General features: G+C 52.2%; 2 protein-coding genes across 2 annotated transcripts; both read right to left on the bottom strand.

The window, feature by feature from the left end:
• Positions 1–62: 62 nt before the first annotated feature.
• On the bottom strand, positions 63–785 carry LOC123048066 (uncharacterized). The gene has a single exon (XM_044471260.1). It carries the CDS (start codon positions 481–483, stop codon positions 64–66), a length of 420 nt encoding a protein of 139 aa, XP_044327195.1. The 5' UTR covers positions 484–785; the 3' UTR covers position 63.
• Positions 786–2,241: 1,456 nt separating this feature from the next.
• On the bottom strand, positions 2,242–2,957 carry LOC123122410 (putative F-box protein At1g65770). Its single transcript, XM_044542639.1, has one exon. It carries the CDS (start codon positions 2,854–2,856, stop codon positions 2,461–2,463), a length of 396 nt encoding a protein of 131 aa, XP_044398574.1. The 5' UTR covers positions 2,857–2,957; the 3' UTR covers positions 2,242–2,460.
• Between the last annotated feature and the right edge of the window lie 17,925 nt (positions 2,958–20,882).

The raw sequence follows: 20,882 nt of genomic DNA, 5'->3' as shown, positions 1-20,882 counted from the left end.
GCCCATTCTCCTCGGGTTGGGCCGATGGGCCCTCATTCGTGGTCAAAATGGGCCGATGGGCCCTCATTCGAGCGGGTCGTCGGAAAGGAAGACCTGTATGACTAAAGACAGGCATGGAAGCGAGATCTCGGTGCCGGAGTGGGGCTCCCACAGCACGAGCCGCGTGGGGGATCGGACATCGTCCGCAAGGGCGAGCCATCCGCGAGGCGTGCCGCAGCAGTACGGGAGGCCGGGTGGGGCCGCCTTGAAGTCGACGCCCGGGACGCCGCGAGGGAGCTGGAGGGAGTACTCGCCGACTGGGCTCAGTCCGTCGAGGGCCTGTCGGGCGGCGACGACCCACGGGCGGTAGGCGGCCGGACGAGGAATGGTGGCTCGCCAGTGGGCGCATACCTGGTGGGCGTGGAGCTGGTCTGCGTCGGTGTTCAGGCGACCCGAGATCTCATTGAGAACATCGGCGGGGAGGGAGGACCAGCCGGCGGCCATCGCCGCTTCTCTTTTTCAGTTCGGCGTGCCTGATCTATTACCGGCGAGGTTTCCAGCTGTTTTGTGTAAAACCCCGTATTCCTTCGTACGTGTAGCATTATTGTTTACCGAGGCACAGTAATCGTTTGATACGGTTTCTAGTTAGTTTGATTCGGCTTTTGGTTGGGCAAAAGGTGGTGCGTCGGATATGAACTCGATTAAAAATCTACTCAGACTGGCAAACTTAACATTGATAATGTTTAGATTTGTTTACAACACATTTAGATGTGTCTTAGTTATTGTATAAAATCAAGAATAAAAGAGATGGTCTCACAGGCCTTTATGTTGTAAAGCTGGATACCCACAAGGCCTATAATAGAGTCGTATGAATTTTTCAAGAAATGTGATATAATAACAAAACTGGGGTTCCATGATCATGGGTTAATCTGATTATGAATTGTGTGAGTTCAGTTAAATACACAATCAGGTACAACTTCAAGAAACTGAGAGCTTTTTACCTACCAGTTTACGGCCTAATAACATAATTTCTTCGGAACAGAGCGCTTTTGTCCCTGGGCGGATGACTACGGATAATGTGTTAATTGTTTTTGAGTGCATTCACTTTATTCAGCAGGAGAAAGGCCTTGATAAGAGCTTTTGTGCTTATAAGCTAGATTTATCTAAGTGACGGTATCCTAAATAAGGGGTTACTAATCCAGTCGGCCCATTCCCCTCGGGTTGGGCCGATGGGCCCTCATTCGTGGTCAAAATGGGCCGATGGGCCCTCATTCGAGCGGGTCGTCGGAAAGGAAGACCTGTATGACTGAAGACAGGCATGGAAGCGGGATCTTGGTGCCGGAGTGGGGCTCCCACAGCACGAGCCGCGTGGGGGATCGGACATCGTCCGCAAGGGCGAGCCAGCCGCGAGGCGTGCCGCAGCACTACGGGAGGCCGGGTGGGGCCGCCTTGAAGTCGACGCCCTGGACGCCGCGAGGGAGCAGGAAGGAGTACTCGCCGACTGGGCCCTGCCCGTCGGGCGCCTGTCGGGCGGTGACGACCCACGGGCGGTAGGCAGCCGGACGAGGAATGGTGGCTCGCCAGTGGGCGCATACCTGGTGGGCTTGGAGCTGGTCTGCGTCGGTGTTCAGGCGACCCGGATCTCATTGAGAATATCGGCGGGGAGGGAGGACCAGCCGGCGGCCATCGCCGCTTCTCTTTTTCAGTTCGGCGTGCCTGATCTATTACCGGCGAGGTTTCCAGCTGTTTTGTGTAAAATCCCGTATTCCTTTGTACGTGTAGCATTATTGTTTATCGAGGCACAGTAATCGTTTGATACGGTTTCTAGTTAGTTTGATTCGGCTTCTGGTTGGGCAAAAGGTGGTGCGTCGGATATGAACTCGATTAAAAATCTACTCAGACTGGCAAACTTAACATTGATAATGTTTAGATTTGTTTACAACACATTTAGATGTGTCTTAGTTATTGTATAAAATCAAGAATAAAAGAGATGGTCTCACAGGCCTTTAGGTTGTAAAGCTGGATACCCACAAGGCCTATAATAGAGTCGTATGAATTTTTCAAGAAATATGATATAATAACAAAACTGGGGTTCCATGATCATGGGTTAATCTGATTATGAATTGTGTGAGTTCAGTTAAATACACAATCAGGTACAACTTCAAGAAACTGAGAGCTTTTTACCTACCAGTTTACGGCCTAATAACATAATTTCTTCGGAACAGAGCGCTTTTGTCCCTGGGCGGATGACTACGGATAATGTGTTAATTGTTTTTGAGTGCATTCACTTTATTCAGCAGGAGAAAGGCCTTGATAAGAACTTTTGTGCTTATAAGCTAGATTTGTCTAAGTGACGGTATCCTAAATAAGGGGTTACTAATCCAGTCGGCCCATTCTCCTCGGGTTGGGCCGATGGGCCCTCATTCGTGGTCAAAATGGGCCGATGGGCCCTCATTCAAGCGGGTCGTCGGAAAGGAAGACCTATATGACTGAAACTGAAGACAGGCATGGAAGCGGGATCTCGGTGCCGGAGTGGGGCTCCCACAGCACGAGCCGCGTGGGGGATCGGACATCGTCCGCAAGGGCGAGCCAGCCGCGAGGCGTGCTGCAGCAGTACGGGAGGCCGGGTGGGGCCGCCTTGAAGTCGACGCCCTGGACGCCGCGAGGGAGCAGGAAGGAGTACTCGCCGACTGGGCCCTGCCCGTCGGGCGCCTGTCGGGCGGCGACGACCCACGGGCGGTAGGCAGCCGGACGAGGAATGGTGGCTCGCCAGTGGGTGCATACCTGGTGGGCTTGGAGCTGGTCGGCATCGGAGATCAGGCGACCCGAGATCTGATTGAGAAGATCCGCCGGGAGAGAGGACCAACCGCCGGCCATCGCAAGGAAAAAGGCGGCTCCTTTCCTCTTCTTCTTTTTCAATGGGGTGTGCTAGTACTTTTTTTGATAATTGCGAGCGGGTTTCCTGCAAGTTTTATAAGGCACAGGTCGGGACAGAAAACAACTCGTTTTGTTATGGCACAGGTCGGGAGTACGTATTAGGTACGGATGAAAGATAGGAGTATCTTGCTAAGCAATCATCTTTGGTTCCTCTCTTCTACTACTAGTACTCCCTTCATTCCAAAATATAATGTGCCCGCGTTTTCCGAGGTTGAACTTTGACCATAAATTTAACGAACGAGACTGACTGCGACGGAAGAAAAAATTACATAATTAAAAACTTTTTTCGAATACGAATTCACTGATATAACTTTTGCGCCCGCCGCAATCGGTCTTGATAGTTAAATTAACAGTTAAAGTTGAAGCACGTGGATAAAGAAAACACTACATTGTGAAATGAAGTATGTTCTATCTTCCCTCGAAAGAGAAAAGTACTTGTAAGTACGTACGTACTATTAGCAGACAAAAAGAACTGACGCGGCTGCTGCGTTCTTGTCGCCCGAAAGCCGGTGGTCTCGCGGATCAAAAAATACCGCGTCGGCCACATCACGCGCTCATGACGTGTCCCCATACACGTGCTCTGGCCTCCACGAGCGTCACTTATCCCAAATCGTTTTTCTTTCTTCCCGAAAACTGCATGCACACGTCTTCTCCTTCCCTCTTTTTCTCGCCTGATCCCCAATCAATCAGTTCTGCCCCACGCTCGCGCTCCGGGACCCCATGCAGCCGTGCTATGTCTCCCACGTGTCGAAGCACGATTTAGAGTCATAACCGCATTGAAAGCAATATCGCAAGTGAGGTAATTTTCACACAACCCATGTAATACATAAGGGAAAGAGATACATAGTTGGCTTACAATCGCCACTTCACACAATACATAAATAAAGCATTACATTATCCAGATACAATCAAGGTTCGTCTACGGAACCAAAATAAAAGAAGACACCTCAAATGCTACACAATTCCCCGATCGTTCCGACTGGGCTCCACTATTAATCAACTAGAACGAAACAACAGAAAGGACAAGATGTTCATCGAGCTCCTCCTTGAGCTTGGTTGCGTCACCTGCTCGGATCAACGGCACCTGCAAACTGGTTTTGGAAGTATCTGTGAGCCACGGGGACTCAGCAATCTCGCACCCTCGCGATCAAGACTATTTAAGCTTATAGGCAGGGTAAAAGATATGAGGTGGAGCTGCAGCAAGCAACTAGCATATATGGTGGCTAACATATACGCAAAAGATAGCGAGAAGAAAAGGCAAAGCACGTTCGAGAAATCTATGATCAAGAAGTGATCCTAGAACAACCTACGTCAAGCATAACTCCAACACCGTGTTCACTTCCCGGACTCCGCCGGAAAGAGACCATCACGGTTACACACGCGGGTGATGTATTTTAATTAAGGTCAACTTCAGGTTTTCTACAACCGAACGTTAACAAATTCCCATCTGCCCATAACCGCGGGCACGGCTTTCGAAAGTTCAAATCCCTGCAGGGGTGTCCCAACTTAGCCCATCACAAGCTCTCACGGTCAACGAAGGATATTCCTTCTAGCGGGAAGACCCGATCAGACTCGGAATCCTGGTTACAAGACATTTCGACAAGGTAAAACAAGACCAGCAAAGCCACCCGAATGTGCCGATAAATCCCGATAGGAGCTGCACATATCTCATTCTCATGGCACACTCAGATGAGACTAGCTACGAGTAAAACCAACCCTCAAGTTTCCCCGAGGTGGCCCTGCAGGCAGCTCAGTTCGGACCAACACTCAGAGGAGCACTAGCCCGGGGAGGGGGGTTAAGATGACCCTTGGGCAGGCCTACCCAAGGGGAAAAAAGGCTAGGTGGCGAATGGTAAAACCAATGTTGGGCATTGCCGGAGGAGTTTTATTCAAGGCGAACTGTCAAGGGGTTCCCATTATAACCCAACCGCGTAAGCAACGCAAAATCCGGGAACATAACACCGATATGACGGAAACTAGGGCGGCAAGAGTGGAACAAAACACCAGGCATAAGGCCGAGCCTTCCACCCTTTACCAAATATATAGATGCATTAATTAAATAAGAGATATTGTGATATCCCAACAAGTAAACATGTTCCAACAAGGAACAACATCTCCATGTTCCAACAAGAAACAAACTTCAATCTTCACCTGCAACTAACAACGCTATAAGAGGGGCTGAGCAAAGCGGTAACACAGCCAAACAACGGTTTGCTAGGACAAGGTGGGTTAGAGGCTTGGTTCAACAATATGGGAGGCATGATAAGCAAGTGGTAGGTATCGCAACATAGGCATAGCAAAAGAGCGAGCAACTAGCAAGCAATGATAGAAGTGATTTCGAGGGTATGATCATCTTGCCTGAAATCTCACAAGGAAGAAGAACGAGTCCATGAAGAAGACAAACGGACGTAGACGACCGAGTCCTCACAAACGCGATGTTATCAGAACCAACCCGAAGAAGCAACACCGGAAAGAAGCACACAACGTAGTAAACAACCACGACATAAGCATGGCATGATGCACAATCAAGTATGATGCATGTCCGGTTTAATGAAGCATGGCATGGCAAAATGCACAAACAATCCTACAAATTAAGTGGAGTTCAACATGCAACTCCGTTGCATATTGACGAAACACCACAACAAGTTATTTAGTTCGATCTCGTTTATGTACCCAACAATATTAAATGTTGATTAACATGGCAAGGGGTGAAGCACAATAAAACTACCTATCTAGTCAAGGTTAAATGAGGCCGGAAGCAATGAACAACAATTCCGGTAAATCCCCATATGCATATATTAGGTTTGGTACTGTTCTGCCCTAAACACAATTTTAGAGTTGTTAAACATGCAAAATGATGCCACCATGTTAAACTAGGCATTTTCCCATCCCATTTACATATAAAGTTTATTAAAATCCGAGTTACGGTTATTTAGTTACGAATAAAAGCATTTTAACATGGCATAGGAGCAAATTTAACCAAACAACATTTTAAGCATTTTAAACATGGATGAAAAGACATATTATGAAACTAGACAAAATTCTAAGCAACTTCCATATTAAGTTTGTTTTAATCCGATGCACGGTTTGTGAGTTATTATATGCATGTTGTCTAGGGACTTTTCTGCAAATCTACGTTCTCTGGAAAAAAATGGACAAATTCGCAGAACGAGAAAAAAACATGACATGGGCCAAAACTGGTTGGGCCAACAGGAGCAGGGGGTCTGGACGGGGCTGCTCTCCCATGGGCTTCGGCCCGATTGGTGAGGAGGCAGCCGAAGGCTAGGTGAGCTGGGCCTTGGCGCTGGCACAGCCCACGCGTGTCGTCGTAGTCTTCCTGGAAGACGTGGGCGAGGCGCACGCGGTCGTGGTCAGCGGCTGGAGCGTTGACGAGCCAAGTGCTCGTCGTCTCCCTGACGAACAAGGCAAGGAGTGCCGGCGGCGGACTTGGCGCGGGACTCCGGGACGGCGCGGCGGCGGATCCGGGCATGGGGAGGAAGGCATGGGTGCACAGCGCCGGGGTGCTGCGGACGAGGACCGGCATCCCTGGCAGCTACTGCCATGACAGGGAGAGAGGAGGGTTAGAGAGAGAGTATAAGAAGGGAGAAAAGGAAGGGACAGTGGGGCAACGCGACCTGGGTCCAGCGGGGTTGCCGTGGTCGTCGGCTGGCTCCGGCGAGGCCGTCGGCGGGTGGTAGCACTCGGAGCCGAGGGGAGTGCCTCTGCGGGAGGATGCGGGAGGCGAGGCTGAGGCAGGGGAATGGCGAGGTGGTGGTGGATGAGGTCGCTAGCGGCGACGTGCGAAGGGCAGAGCTGCTCCCAATCCATCCTCGATCGAGGCACGGGACGAGGCGCTCGAGCCTTGTGGGGCTGCGGAGAAGGAGCTCGAGCTCCTGGTTGTTGCTGGTCAAGGAGGGACGTGGGGATCTCTAGTTGGAGGGGATGGATCGATGGAATTGGGGCGATGAGTGGTTGGCCCGAATGGAAAATCAAGGAAGGATTTTGTATCGGGAGGGAATCCCGATGTGGGAGAGGAGTGGCGGCGGCAGCTAGGAGATCCCTAGAAACTAGGGATTTGGTCTTAGGTTAGACTAATATATATAGCGAGTAGGTAAGGTTAGGGGCTATCTCGTCCCTACGATCGCAATTGGATGGTCGCGAATAAAATAGCTAGGGAGTCCAATTAACAAAACGGAGACGTTTTGTAGATGTTTGGGGATGATCCAAACACAACGGTGACGACTGCCCGGGTTGGGTCCGGGACAGAGTTCGGACGCGCGTGCGAGGGGTCGGTGCTGTCGTGGTTCTAAGTCTGACAGTAGAGTGGGGGGTAGGTATGGAGAGGCAAGGTCCTAGCTATGGAGAGGTTGTAACACAAGAGATGTACGGGTTCAGGCCCTTCTCAGAGGAAGTAAAAGCCCTACGTCTCGGAGCCCGGAGGCGGTCGAGTGGATTATGCGTATATGAATTACAGAATGCCGAACCCTTCTGCCTGTGGAGGGGGTGGCTTATATAGAGTGCGCCAGGACCCTAGCCAGCCCACGTAATGAAGGGTTTAAGGTGTATTTAGTCCGGGGCGTTACTGGTAACGTCCCACATAAAGTGTCTTAACTATCATAAAGTCTACTTAACTACAGGCCGTTGCAGTACAGAGTGCCTTTTGACCTCCTGGTAGTCGAGTGAGTCTTCGTGGTCGAGTCCTTCAAGTCAGTCGAGTGAATCCCTCGTTGGTCGACTGGAAGGTGACCTCTTCTAAGGGTGTCCTTGGGCAGGGTACTTAGATCAGGTCTGTGACCCTACCCTAGGTACATGACTCCATCATTAGCCCCCGAATGGATTGAGGCTTTGAGTGACGGAGGAGTTGATGCTGTTTCCGATTAACCTTTGCACACTGGTCGTGCGTTGTTCTGAACCAGAGAATCTCTTCGTTGATAGTGAGCAACTTGTCTTCAGTCGACTCGATCCATTCTTTTCTTTCGTCGAGTGATCTTTCGGGCTTCGTCGATTTCCGAGCGACGGATCGCAGGAAATCCCGCGCCTGACAGACTGATCTGCCGTTCGCGGATTCCGCGGGATGCGAAATTTGGGGAAACGCGCGAAGCGGAGCGGACCGCGGCGTTCGGATGGGACGGGACATAGACGCCTCGATCCCCGCGCCGCTTTCTTCGCCACGTATCCCGCCCGCGTAACAGTTCCAGGATATGATTAGATCTGCCGGGTCCACCTGTCATCCACTCGGAAGGGATCTTATAAATGCGCCCGGCGAGGGTTTTTTGAACAGTGCCTCAGCATTCTCTCTCTCTGCCTCCTTCGTCTCCGCCCAACGCGCTCGCTCTCGCCTCCGCACCACTTCTCCTCACGCACCCCGCCGGAAGCCATGGTCAAGGAGAAGACGGCGGCGCTGGAGCGCGCGAAGAAGGCGTCGGCGACGGAGAAGGCGAAGGGGAGATCCACCAGCCGCGGTGGGTCTTCGTCCAGATCCCGCCTGCCGAAAGGCTGGGTCCAGGGAGATTGGATCCAGTCGACCATCACGGAGAAGGATCTCCTCGACATGGCCAACGAGGGCCTGATCCCCCATGGAGCTGCGAGGCTTCCGGGGAAAGAGTGGCAGCCCCAGCCGGAAGAGGGTGAGTGCGTGCTTCTGGCTACCCATGTCGACCGCGGATTCTCTTTGCCACCGAGCGTTTTCTTCCGTGGTTTCTTGAACTTTTTTGGAGCGCAACTCCACCACTTCACCCCGAATTCTATCGCCTATCTTGCCGCGTTTGTGTCCATGTGCGAGAGTTTTCTGGGCTGTCGACCGCACTGGGGCTTGTTCAAGCACATATTCACATGTCGCTCTCAAACTGTGAAGAAGGCGAGTCCAGGCGACGAAAGAACCCGAGTGGTCCAAATGTGTGGAGGTCTGGGGATCCAGGTGAGAAACAAGAGCACCTTCCCAGCCATGACATTTCCCGAGTCAGTCAGAGGCTGGCAGTCGACCTGGTTCTACTGCCAGGATGAGTCGACACCGGGGCAGTCGAGTGGGCTCCCTCCATTTACCATGGACCGAGTGAACAAGCCCTCCTCCCTGAAGCTGATTCCGGAGGAGAAAGCTGACGTGAAGATGTTGATGGAGCGCGTAGTTCAGTTGGTTCGGGAGGGAGTGACGGGCATGGATCTCCTGGAAGTTTTCCTTAGGCGCCGAATCCAGCCTCTTCAGTTCCGGAGCCACTGCATGTGGTTGTACTGCGGGACTGAGGATGTGACTCGGGTCAATCCAGAAGCAGTCGACGATGCCACTCTGGAAAGGTGGATGGCCGCTGTTACTGGGAACAAGGACAACCCTCGCGGGGCCAGAAGGATTCCTCCACTCGACTGCCACAGTGATCCAAACAAGGCATGTCTGCCCCACTTCCCGTTGTATTCTCATCATATTTTATTTCTGCTTTCTCTGCTGATCGGTCGACTGATCTTTGTCTTGTTGTCCCTCAGGCCCTCACTGAACTGTACTCGATGCCCAACGGAGCGCAGGCTCCGACTGAGGAGGGAGAAGCGAGCGGGGGTGAGAGCCAGGAGGAGGAGTGGGACTCGGACGCCGCCGAGGCCGATGATGATGACGATGACGATGATGATGATGACGATGAGGACGGGGAAGAGGAGGAGGAGGAGGAGGTCGCACCACCGCGCTCGGAAAGGCGGTCGAAACTTGTCCATGACCCTGCGACTGAACGCGGCGAGGGGGTCGCGACTGTTACTCAGTCGACCAAGCGCCCCCGGACCACCTCTCCGGCGCCGACTGAAAAGGCGCCGAAGCAGCCCAGGGCGGCCCCGTCGAAGCCGACCAAGCACCTGCCGAAGATGAAGGTGTCCATCCCCACCATATCAGGGTAATCATATTGCTTACGTCTTCTTGTTTTGTGTGAACTTTATCTCTGGTTGGCGCTGGAGTTAGTCGACTGACTCTTTGGAGTTGCAGTGCTGCTACTTCTGAGACCTCAGCCCGGGCTGACGACCATGCGATGGAGGACGCAGCAACCTCAAAACCTGGTATTATACTCTTAACACCGTTTCTAGTCGACTGACTCATGATCTCTAATTCTGATTCTTTTCTGTAGCTCCATCCAATGTTGTTATCACTCTCCCTGATGATGATGAAGACGAGGAACCACTAAAGCACAGAATGAGAAGGAAAGCGTCTGCCAGCAGGGTGCCCCAGGATGTGACGGTGCCTGAGACTCTGGTCGCGGAGGAGGAGAACACCACTCGACACACTGTGTCCTTCGCAGATCCGCTGACGAGTGCTCCGCAGCCCTCCCTCTTCACGACGCACCACGTCCCAGAGGACCAAGCTGGCGCCGCGAAGGAGGCGATACGCCAGGCAGGGATCATGATGGAGCAGTTGAAGACCATCCGGGATGCGAGCCAGGCAGCTTACGACGCCAGTTCCGCCCTTCAAAGGAATGTTCAGGTCAGTCGACCACCACTTGTTCTGTTAGGACATGCTATCAAAAAACTTTTCTTTCCAGAATTTATAGTAGTCACCCACTGGGTGTGTCGATTTAAACTCCGTGTTAGCGGGGGCACGCTGAGTGCACCCGCTGGGTGTAGTCCCCAAGGCTAAGGTCGACTGCTGGCAGTCGGCCTTAGGCTTTATAATTTCAGTCTCTCCGTCATTCGACTACGGCGAATGGATTTCGCAAACCGGTGGGGGCACGCTGAGTGCACCCACTGGGTGTAGTCCCCGAGACTGTGGTCGACTGCTGGCAGTCGGTTACAGTCTTAGAGAATACATCTTGTTTTTTTTTGAGGTCGACTGGTCGACTCTGTCTTCAAATAGGATTAGTGGGGGCACGCTGAGTGCACCCACTGGGTGTAGTCCCCAAGGCTAAGGTCGACTGCTGGCAGTCGGCCTTAGGCTTTATAATTTCAGTCTTTCCGTCATTCGACTAAGGCGACTGGATTTCACAAACTGGTCGACTGGTCGACTCTGTCTTCGACTGGTCGATTAGTGGGGGCACGCTGAGTGCACCCACTGGGTGTAGTCCCCGAGACTACGGTCGAATGCTCGTATTCGGCTGTAGTCTTAGAAACGCGTGATTTTTCCTTTTTCACTCGGAAGTGAATTATATTTGACATTTTAGTCGATTGGTTCTTCGCAGAACTCCTGTGATCTTGTGGCTCGCTACTCTGAGCTGGAAAACAAGCACATTCAGCTCGAGCTGAATTTGAAGCTGGTTCAGGAGAATCTGACGAAGGCAAAGGAGGAGACCGAAGGTATGTTTGGTGAGACCTTGACGACTGCTTTTTCCCTTTATTTGTTTCAAAATCTGATCTTGCTGTAACTTGCAGGTAAGGTGAGGGAGGCCGAACGGAAGAAGGACCTTGAACTAGCTGAGAAGATCAAGCTTGTTGACGAGAAGTTAGCTTCAGTCGCCAAGCTTGAGCAAGAAAATGCCAATCTGAAAGCTGCTCTTGGGAAGAAAAAAGATCTGGAGGCCTTCCTGAATGGTCTTGCCAAGAAGCTGTTTCTTATGCTTGAAGGTAAATCTCTATGCTCGGCGATCATTTCCAACCGTGGTTTTTCCATTCGACCATCGCCTTGACTCGGTGATCGTCCTTGCAGAATTTTGTCAAAACTTTGAAGAAGAAACTAGCCGGCTGGAACCAAACCTTGACCCCGTCAATTCTCCGATGGACGACGAAGTTGCCATGAATGTTTTCCGACTGGAGTCCCGTGTTGCAGCTGTCGTGGACTATCTTGCAAGGCTGAAGGTCGCCACATCTCGCATCGACTCGACGCTCTGGCCCGGGGAGACTCTTCAGAATGACCTCGAGTCGCTGATGGCTCGCTTGAACACGATCCCTGGTCGAGTGCAGGAGTGGAAAAAATCCTCGGCTCGGTGCGGTGCAGATGTTGCTCTGTGTCTGGCCCGAGTTCACTGCAAAGATGCGCGAGAAGACAAGCTGGCGGCCCTCCGGGTGGCCAACACCAAGAAACACGACTTCAGGTCCTTTATGGAAACTTTCCTTGCGGCTGCCACTCGGATCGCAGATGGGATTGATCTTGATGAGTTTGTTGCACCTTCCAGCCCTCCACAGGAGGGGTAAAAAACTTCTTCTAAGCTCGACGCTTTAAATTTGCCTCGGTATGCCGAGTGGAATTGTAACCGATAAACCTTAACGGGCTTAGCGCCTGAGCACTTTCGGTTCCTTTAGGTATCGATCCGAACTTGAATTTGTCGTTTGAATATGATTGCTTTTGGCTCGAAATGTCTTTTGCAAGTTCAAAGCAGGGCGCTTACTGCAATCGACTTATTCCTTAGTCCACTTAGGTGAGCGCTGGGCTGCAGCTAAGCCCCCGAGTGAGAGGTTTGCTCTTCACTCGGTAGGGTTTTTATATCTTAGGCGAGCACTGGGCTGCAGCTAAGCCCCCGAGTGAGAGGTTTGCTCTTCACTCGGTAGGATTTTTATATCTTAGGCGAGCACTGGGCTGCAGCTAAGCCCCCGAGTGAGAGGTTTGCTCTTCACTCGGTAGGGTTCTTATATCTTAGGCGAGCACTGGGCTGCAGCTAAGCCCCCGAGTGAGAGGTTTGCCCTTCACTCGGTAGGGTTTAGATAACTTAGGCGAGTACTTGGACTGCAGCTAAGCCTCCGAGTGGAAGTCTGGCTTATCACTCGGTAGGATTTTTATAACTTAGGCGAGTACTTGGACTGCAGCTAAGCCTCCGAGTGGAAGTCTGGCTTATCACTCGGTAGGATTTTCATAACTTAGGCGAGTACTTGGACTGCAGCTAAGCCTCCGAGTGAGAGGTTTGCTCTTCACTCGGTAGGATTTCGGTAACTTAGGCGAGTACTTGGACTGCAGCTAAGCCCCCGAGTGAGAGGTTTGCTCTTCACTCGGTAGGATTTTTGATAACTTAGGCGAGCACTGGGCTGCAGCTAAGCCTCCGAGTGGAAGTCTGGCTTATCACTCGGTAGGATTTTCGATAACTTAGGCGAAACGGATTCGCAGCTAAGCCTCCGAGTGAGAGGTTTGCTCTTCACTCGGTAGGATTTTTTACAAACTTAGGCGAAACGGATTCGCGGCTAAGTCACCCATTGGGGGGAAATTTTATTGGACAAAAATAAAAAGTGACAAAAATTATGGAGGAACTATGACACTATTATTTTGAGGTCCATGAACTACAGAAGTACTTTATCGCAACTCATCCGAGTGATAAAACTTAAGTGTAAAATGGGCGGAGTAGTTCCGCGTTCCAAGCTCGGGGCTCGTCGATATTATGCTCGACGTTGTAGAGACGGTACGCCCCGTTGTGGAGAACTTTGGTGACGATGAAGGGTCCTTCCCAAGAAGGAGCAAGCTTGTGTTGTTTCTTCTGATCCACTCGGAGAACTAAATCTCCTTCTTGGAAGGCTCGACCTCTCACATTTCTGGCGTGGAAACGACGCAAATCTTGTTGGTAGATGGTCGACCGGATCAGAGCCATCTCCCTTTCTTCCTCTAAAAGGTCGACTGCGTCCTGCCGCGCTTGTTCAGCTTCTGCTTCGTTGTATATTTCAACTCGAGGAGCATTGTGGAGAAGATCACTCGGCAAGACTGCTTCAGCTCCGTAGACCAAGAAGAATGGAGTTCTTCCGGTCGACCGATTAGGTGTGGTCCTCAGTCCCCAAAGCACCGAGGGAAGTTCGTCGACCCAAGCTCCAGCTGCATGCTTGAGATCACGCATCAGTCGGGGTTTCAGTCCCTTGAGAATCAGGCCATTGGCTCGCTCTGCTTGTCCATTCGACTGCGGATGAGCGACTGAAGCGTAGTCGACTCGTGTGCCTTGAGAGTTACAGAAATCTCTGAATTCCTCCGAGTCAAAGTTCGACCCATTATCCGTAATGATGCTGTGCGGGACTCCATATCTGAATATTAGTTCTCTGATGAAGCTAACAGCAGCACCGGCGTCAAGGTTCTTGATTGGTTTAGCCTCGATCCACTTGGTGAACTTGTCGACTGCCACCAGTACATGCGTGAAGCCACTTCGCCCTGTTCTCAAAGGACCGACCATGTCCAACCCCCATACTGCGAAAGGCCAGACGAGTGGAATGGTCTTCAGGGCTGATGCAGGCTTGTGCGACATATTCGAGTAGAACTGACATCCCTCGCACTTATCCACTATCTCCTTTGCCATCTCATTCGCCTTTGGCCAGTAAAATCCGGCTCGGTATGCTTTGGCCACGATGGTCCGAGAGGACGCATGATGGCCACAGGTCCCCGAGTGGATATCATTGAGGATGAGTCGACCTTCTTCTGGTGTTATGCACTTCTGACCAACTCCAGTCGCGCTTTCTCTGTATAATTGTCCTTTGATTACGGTAAAGGCCTTAGATCGACGGACGATCTGTCGAGCCTCTTCCTCATCCTCCGGAAGCTCTTTTCTCAGGATATACGCGATATATGGAACTGTCCAGTCGGGAATGACCACCAAGACCTCCATGATCAAGTCGACCACCGCTGGGACTTCAACCTCAGTCGGATCTGTGGCACTCTTGGGCTGTGGAGCTTCTTCGGTGAAAGGATCTTCTTTGACTGACGGAGTGTGTATATGCTCCAAGAACACACCACTCGGAATGGCTTCTCTCTTGGAACCTATCTTTGCTAGATCATCAGCTGCTTGATTTTTCAGTCGGGGTATATGATGGAGCTCCAACCCCTCGAACTTCTTTTCCAGCTTCCTCACTGCACTGCAGTATCCAGTCATGGCTGGGCTTCTCACGTCCCACTCCTTCATCACTTGGTTGACCACTAAATCCGAGTCGCCATAAACCATCAGGCGACGGACGCCGAGTGAAATGGCCATGCGCAACCCATATAAGAGGGCCTCATATTCTGCCTCATTGTTGGAGGAATCAAAGTGAATCTGGAGCACATATCTGAGCTTATCTCCTCTGGGGGAAACCAGGACAACCCCAGCACCGGAACCATTCAACATTTTAGAGCCATCAAAGAACATGGTCCAATGCTCCGAGTGAACTTCAGTCGGCTGCTGCTGTTCAATCCACTCGGCGAGGAAATCTGCTATTGCCTGGGACTTAATGGCTTTCTTTGCCTCAAACTTGATATCAAGGGGAAGAAGTTCAATCGCCCATTTAGCCACTCGACCAGTTGCATCTCTGTTGTCAAAATCTCTGATAGTGGAGCGTCGCTGACGACTGTGATGGAATGATCAGAGAAATAATGAGCAACCTTCTTTGTGGTCATGTATATTCCATACACAAGCTTCTGATAATGAGGATATCTCTGCTTGGATGGAGTCAAGACTTCAGACAAATAATACACTGGGCGCTAAACTTTGAGAGCTTTTCCTTCTTCTCCCCGCTCGACCGTAAGCACAGTACTGACGACCTGTCCTGTGGCTGCGATATAGAGCAGCAGAGGCTCGTTGCTGATTGGAGCAGCAAGCACCGGCTGGGTGGAGAGCAGAGCTTTTAGCTCGGCAAACGCTGCATCAGCTTCTGGAGTCCACTCGAACTTGTCTGCCTTCTTCATCAGTCGGTAAAGAGGCAATGCCTTTTCACCGAGTCGTGAGATGAATCGACTTAATGCGGCCAAGCATCCAGTAAGCTTCTGGACATCGTGCACTCGCACAGGGCGTTTCATTCGGAGAATAGTGCCGATCTTCTATGGATTAGCGTCGATTCCTCGCTCGGAAACGAGAAAACCGAGTAACTTGCCACCAGGAACTCCAAACGTGCACTTTGATGGATTGAGCTTGATATCATACCTTCTGAGGTTGGCAAATGTTTCGGCGAGGTCAGCGAGCAGGTCGGAACCTTTTCGTGACTTGACGACAATATCATCCATATACGCTTCCACATTCCGACTGATTTGAGTGAGAAGACACTTCTGAATCATTCGCATAAATGTGGCTCCGGCATTCTTGAGGCCGAATGGCATGGTGATATAGCAGAAGCACCCGAATGGAGTGATGAAAGCTGTTTTTACCTCGTCGGGTCCGTACAAACGGATCTGGTGGTACCCGGAGTAGGCGTCTAGAAAAGACAGTCTCTCGCATCCCACGGTCGAGTCAACAATTTGATCTATGCGAGGGAGAGGAAAATGATCTTTCGGGCAGGCCCGGTTGATGTGCTTGAAATCAATGCACATTCGGAGTGATTTGTCCTTCTTAGGAACCATGACGATATTAGCGAGCCACTCGGAGTGGTATATCTCTCGGATAAATCCTGCCGCCAACAGTCGAGCCACTTCCTCACCAATGGCTTTTCTCTTCTGGACGGCGGACCGCCGAAGATGCTCTTTGACTGGTTTTGCAGATGAGTCGACTCTTAGGCGATGCTCAGCCAGTCCCCTGGGAACACCTGGCATGTCAGCGGGCTTCCATGCAAAAATGTCCCAGTTCTCACGGAGGAACTGGATGAGCGCTTCTTCCTATTTCGGGTCGAGTGTTGTGGAGATGTGGGTCGGAGCTGCATCGGGGTCGGTCGGGTGAATGTGAACAGGCTTTGTCTCACCGGACGACTGAAATGCAGATTCTGTGGCGGGTTTCTTGGATCGCAGCAAATCACTCGGATCTGCGTTTTGCTTGTATTCTTCGAACTCGACCACTGTCACCTGGGAATCGGCAATCTTTCAGCCCTTCTGAAAGCACTCTTCTGCCTTTTTCCGATCACCGGTGACAGTGATCACTCCTTTGGGGCCGGGCATCTTCAATTTGAGGTACACGTAACATGGTCGAGCCATGAACCGTGCATAAGCTGGTCTCCCCAAAATGGCATGATATGCACTCTGAAAATCCACGACCTCAAACGTCAACTTCTCTTTGCGAAAATGTTTCGAATCACCAAACACCACGTCCAGAGCTATTTGGCCGAGTGACTCGGCTTTCTTTCCTGGTATAACTCCATGAAAGCTCATGTTACTGGTGCTCAGTCGGGACATCGGAATGCCCATTCCTTTCAGCGTGTCTGCATACAACAAATTCAGCCCACTACCACCGTCCATCAGTACTTTTGTTAGTCGAGTGCCTTCAACAACTGGATCGACCACCAAAGCTTGCCTCCCAGGGGTGGCAATATGAGTCGGGTGATCAGATTGGTCGAAGGTGATGGGTGTTTGGGACCATTTCAGATAATTTGCTTTCGCTGGGGCAACCATGTTCACCTCACGGTTAATAACTTTCAATCGACTCTTGCTTTCCACATCTGCAAAGATCATCAGAGTGGAGTTGATATGTGGATATCCTTCCTCACTGTCCTCCTTGTCTTCGGCCTTGTCCGACTCCTTCTCCTTGTTATTAGACTGTTTTCCCTGAAACTGCTGGATCAGGAGTCGACATTGGCGAGTGGTATGCTTCGGGTAGATGATATTCCCCTCTTCGTCTTTCTTCGTGTGGATGTGACACGGCATATCCATCACATCGTTCCCTTCTTTATCCTTCACCTTCTTAGGGTTCCAGGATCCTTTTGGTTTCCCTTTAAACTTTCCCTGAGTCACGGCCAGAGCCTCTTCAGGAGCTGCCGGTTCAGCCTTCCGCTTCTGTTTCCGACTGGTGTTTCCCTTCTCCGACTGACTCGGCTTGTGCTTGCCGCTTCGGAGTCGGTCTTCTTCTTCGCCGTTGGCGTACTTGGTAGCAATCTCCATCATCCGACTCAAGGTCATGTCACCGGTTCGACCAAATTTCAAACTCAATTCTCTATTCTTGACACCATCCTTAAAGGCACAGACTGCCTGATGATCAGACACATTCTCCACAGTATGGTGCAAAGTGATCCATCTCTGAATATACTCCCTGAGAGTCTCATTGTTCTTCTGCACGCAGACTTGCAGCTCCGTCAATCCAGCCGGTCGCTTGCAAGTTCCTTCAAACGTTCTGATGAACACTCGGGACAGATCTTCCCAAGTGTAAATGCTGCTAGGAGGTAGTTGAGTCAACCATGCCCTGGCAGAACCTTCCAGCATGAGGGGCAAATGCTTCATGGCCACCTCGTCGTTCCCACCACCAATCTGAACCGCCACTCGGTAGTCTTCAAGCCAAGTTTCAGGCTTAGACTCACCAGTGAACTTGCTGATTCCTGTTGCCAACCTGAAATTGGGAGGGATAACTGCGGCTCTGATAGCTCTGCTGAAACATTCAGGACCAGAAACATGCACTCGACTGCTTGTGGGTGCATCTCTGTCGAGTCCACCTCGATGGGCTCTGTTCCGGTCGACTAAGCCTTGCACGATAATGGATCGCGCATCAAAGCCTGGTTCTCTGGGGTCGACTGGAACTCTTCGCCCCACACTGAGCTGACGTCTGTTATCTTGTTGCCGAGGAGCGTAAGACCCACCCCTCGGAGGGGAATTGGGCACTCGACGCCTATCATCTCGGTCGAGTCGGTCACCATATTGGTCTTGCCGATTCTCGCGCCCTTCACGCCGCGGAGGCGATCTGGGGCTGTGAGCCGACTGAACCGTATTCGCAGCGACGGATCGACTGTGAATTCTGTTGCGCGACTGTGACACGGCCGAATTCTGATCTCCTGCTGCCCGGAGCAAATCCCTGATCTGCATCAAGCCTCTGCCAGCTTCCGACTGAGAGGGCTGGATGGTCTCTGCTATACGGGTCACAGCTGCTAAATTCTGGATTGGGGTTCGATATACCTGAGTCGGCGGGAAGAGTTGACGTCGACTGCTGTCGGGAACTCGTTGCCGCGCGCGCTCGTCGAGTGCTCGCTGAAGATTCTCCAGTCAAGTGCGTTCGGCCAAATTGGCCAAACGTGCCTCCTCCAAGGCGCGAGCCTCGGGGGTTTCTCCTGCGATGGGAGTACGCAGGGCATCCACGTTCCTGCGGCGAAGTTCCTCTCTTTGCAGAGAGTCGAGTGGCTCGGGCTGGTACTCTTCGTGGTCTCGTGCGGGGTCGCCTCCGTCGCCTGCTCCACCATCATGGGCGAAGCCAGGGGGACTGCGGGGCCCGTCGACCATCAGGATTTCCGCCGCTGGATCACTGCTATCGCACTCGGATGCCGTCTCTACGGAGCCAGTCGACAGATCGAACAGGCCGTAGAGAGATTCGTCGGGCTCGATTGCCGCAACTTGGGTGGTGGCCGTCTGGCGAGCCACCGCGTGCCTCACCCACCGCTGAAGCCTCGACCGGCCCGAGCGTTTGCACTGGCGGAAGACCGGGAGGGTGGTCGATGGGGGAGTCGACCGATATGGAGTCGACGGTTGCCGCAGCAGAACGCCGCGGACACATGCGCGAAAATGCATCGCACCGCTGACGGGGAGCGCATCGACGTCGAGTGCAGCCTCCTGGAGCCAGGCGGAGTTGTCGGCGACGAAGGTGAGAGCACCGAGACGGATCTCTCGACCCTCAACCAAAACTCCAGCAGTCATCATGATAAAAGTACTCGGAAGAACCGCAACTTCTCCACAAAATCGCTAAAACACCTGCCCCACGGTGGGCGCCAACTGTCGTGGTTCTAAGTCTGACAGTAGAGTGGGGGTAGGTATGGAGAGGCAAGGTCCTAGCTATGGAGAGGTTGTAACACAAGAGATGTACGAGTTCAGGCCCTTCTCGGAGGAAGTAAAAGCCCTACGTCTCGGAGCCCGGAGGCGGTCGAGTGGATTATGCGTATATGAATTACAGAATGCCGAACCCTTCTGCCTGTGGAGGGGGGTGGCTTATATAGAGTGCGCCAGGACCCCAGCCAGCCCACATAATGAAGGGTTTAAGGTGTATTTAGTCCGGGGTGTTACTGGTAACGTCCCACATAAAGTGTCTTAACTATCATAAAGTCTACTTAACTACAGGCCGTTGCAGTACAGAGTGCCTTTTGACCTCCTGGTAGTCGAGTGAGTCTTCGTGGTCGAGTCCTTCAAGTCAGTCGAGTGAATCCCTCGTTGGTCGACTGGAAGGTGACCTCTTCTAAGGGTGTCCTTGGGCAGGGTACTTAGATCAGGTCTGTGACCCTACCCTAGGTACATGACTCCATCAGGTGCACTGTGACGAGAGAGGTTAGGTAGGGCCTGGCGGTGAGAGGTAGTGCAGCAAAGGTCTGAGAAGAGAGAAGAGGAGAGGCCCGGCGACTGTTTCTGGAGACCGAAAACGTCCGACGATAGACCGGCTATACTGCCGCTATAGTTAATCGTTGGGGCGTCAAACGAACTCCAAATGCGATGAAACTTGATAGGCGGTCTATCTACACTATAATAAGACCACACGTCAACTCTCATCCCATTCCGAGAACATTTCCGGGCCACTAATAAAATACTATTTCGGACATGCCGCGGGCGCGTGCAAGTGTGTCTGGACTCGGAATGGGCAACAGAGAGAACTGGGGAAACCTGGACGGATGCAAGTTTTGAAAACACGATGATGCAATGCATATGGTGCAATGACAATATGCAACACGCAAGCGAATGACATGGCAACGACGGTGAATAACTGGAAGACACCTGGCGCAACGGCCTCAGGGCGTCACAATCTCCTCATAGTCGTCCCGCACCTATTTGAGGCCGTTCTCCTCGTCGGCGGCCATGGCCTCGTGCTCCTTCTTCACGGGAAGGAGCGTCGGCTCGATTTTCGGCTTGACGAAGTGGGAGGAGGGAGAAGAACGGACGCCACCCTCGTTGATGATGAGGGTGACGCCGCGGGTGCGCCGCCCGAGTGGCGTCTCCCGTGGCTCCGACCTGACCGGGAGGAGCGCCAGTGACCAGGAGGAACGGGGGCCCGGCGAGGACGAGGACACCGTCTCCCTTCGCCTCGGCGTCCAGGAACTGCCGCGACAGCGAGAGAAGGTGGGGGCGTCGGGTACTCCAACCGCGGCGAGTTGCGGGCCTCAATGTGCTCGCGGACGACTTCGAGCGTGCGCCCGGAGACGCCCCACCATTGGCGCCGCCCCTCGGAGTTGAGGCGGCCGCGGGGTTCGACGCTGCCCGTGGCAGCCAGCTAGTCGGCATGGCGGCGATCGAAGTACGCCGTCCATAGATTGTGGCT

The sequence above is a fragment of the Triticum aestivum genome, chromosome 1A (assembly GCF_018294505.1).
Source record: "Triticum aestivum cultivar Chinese Spring chromosome 1A, IWGSC CS RefSeq v2.1, whole genome shotgun sequence".
NCBI lineage: Eukaryota > Viridiplantae > Streptophyta > Magnoliopsida > Poales > Poaceae > Triticum > Triticum aestivum.
This window is presented reverse-complemented; position numbering and strand designations above follow the sequence as displayed.

Excerpts from the sequence above, each read along its gene's own strand:
- LOC123122410 (XM_044542639.1), bottom strand. The coding sequence starts at position 2,856 with ATGGCCGGCGGTTGGTCCTCTCTCCCGGCGGATCTTCTCAATCAGATC.
- LOC123048066 (XM_044471260.1), bottom strand. The coding sequence starts at position 483 with ATGGCCGCCGGCTGGTCCTCCCTCCCCGCCGATGTTCTCAATGAGATC.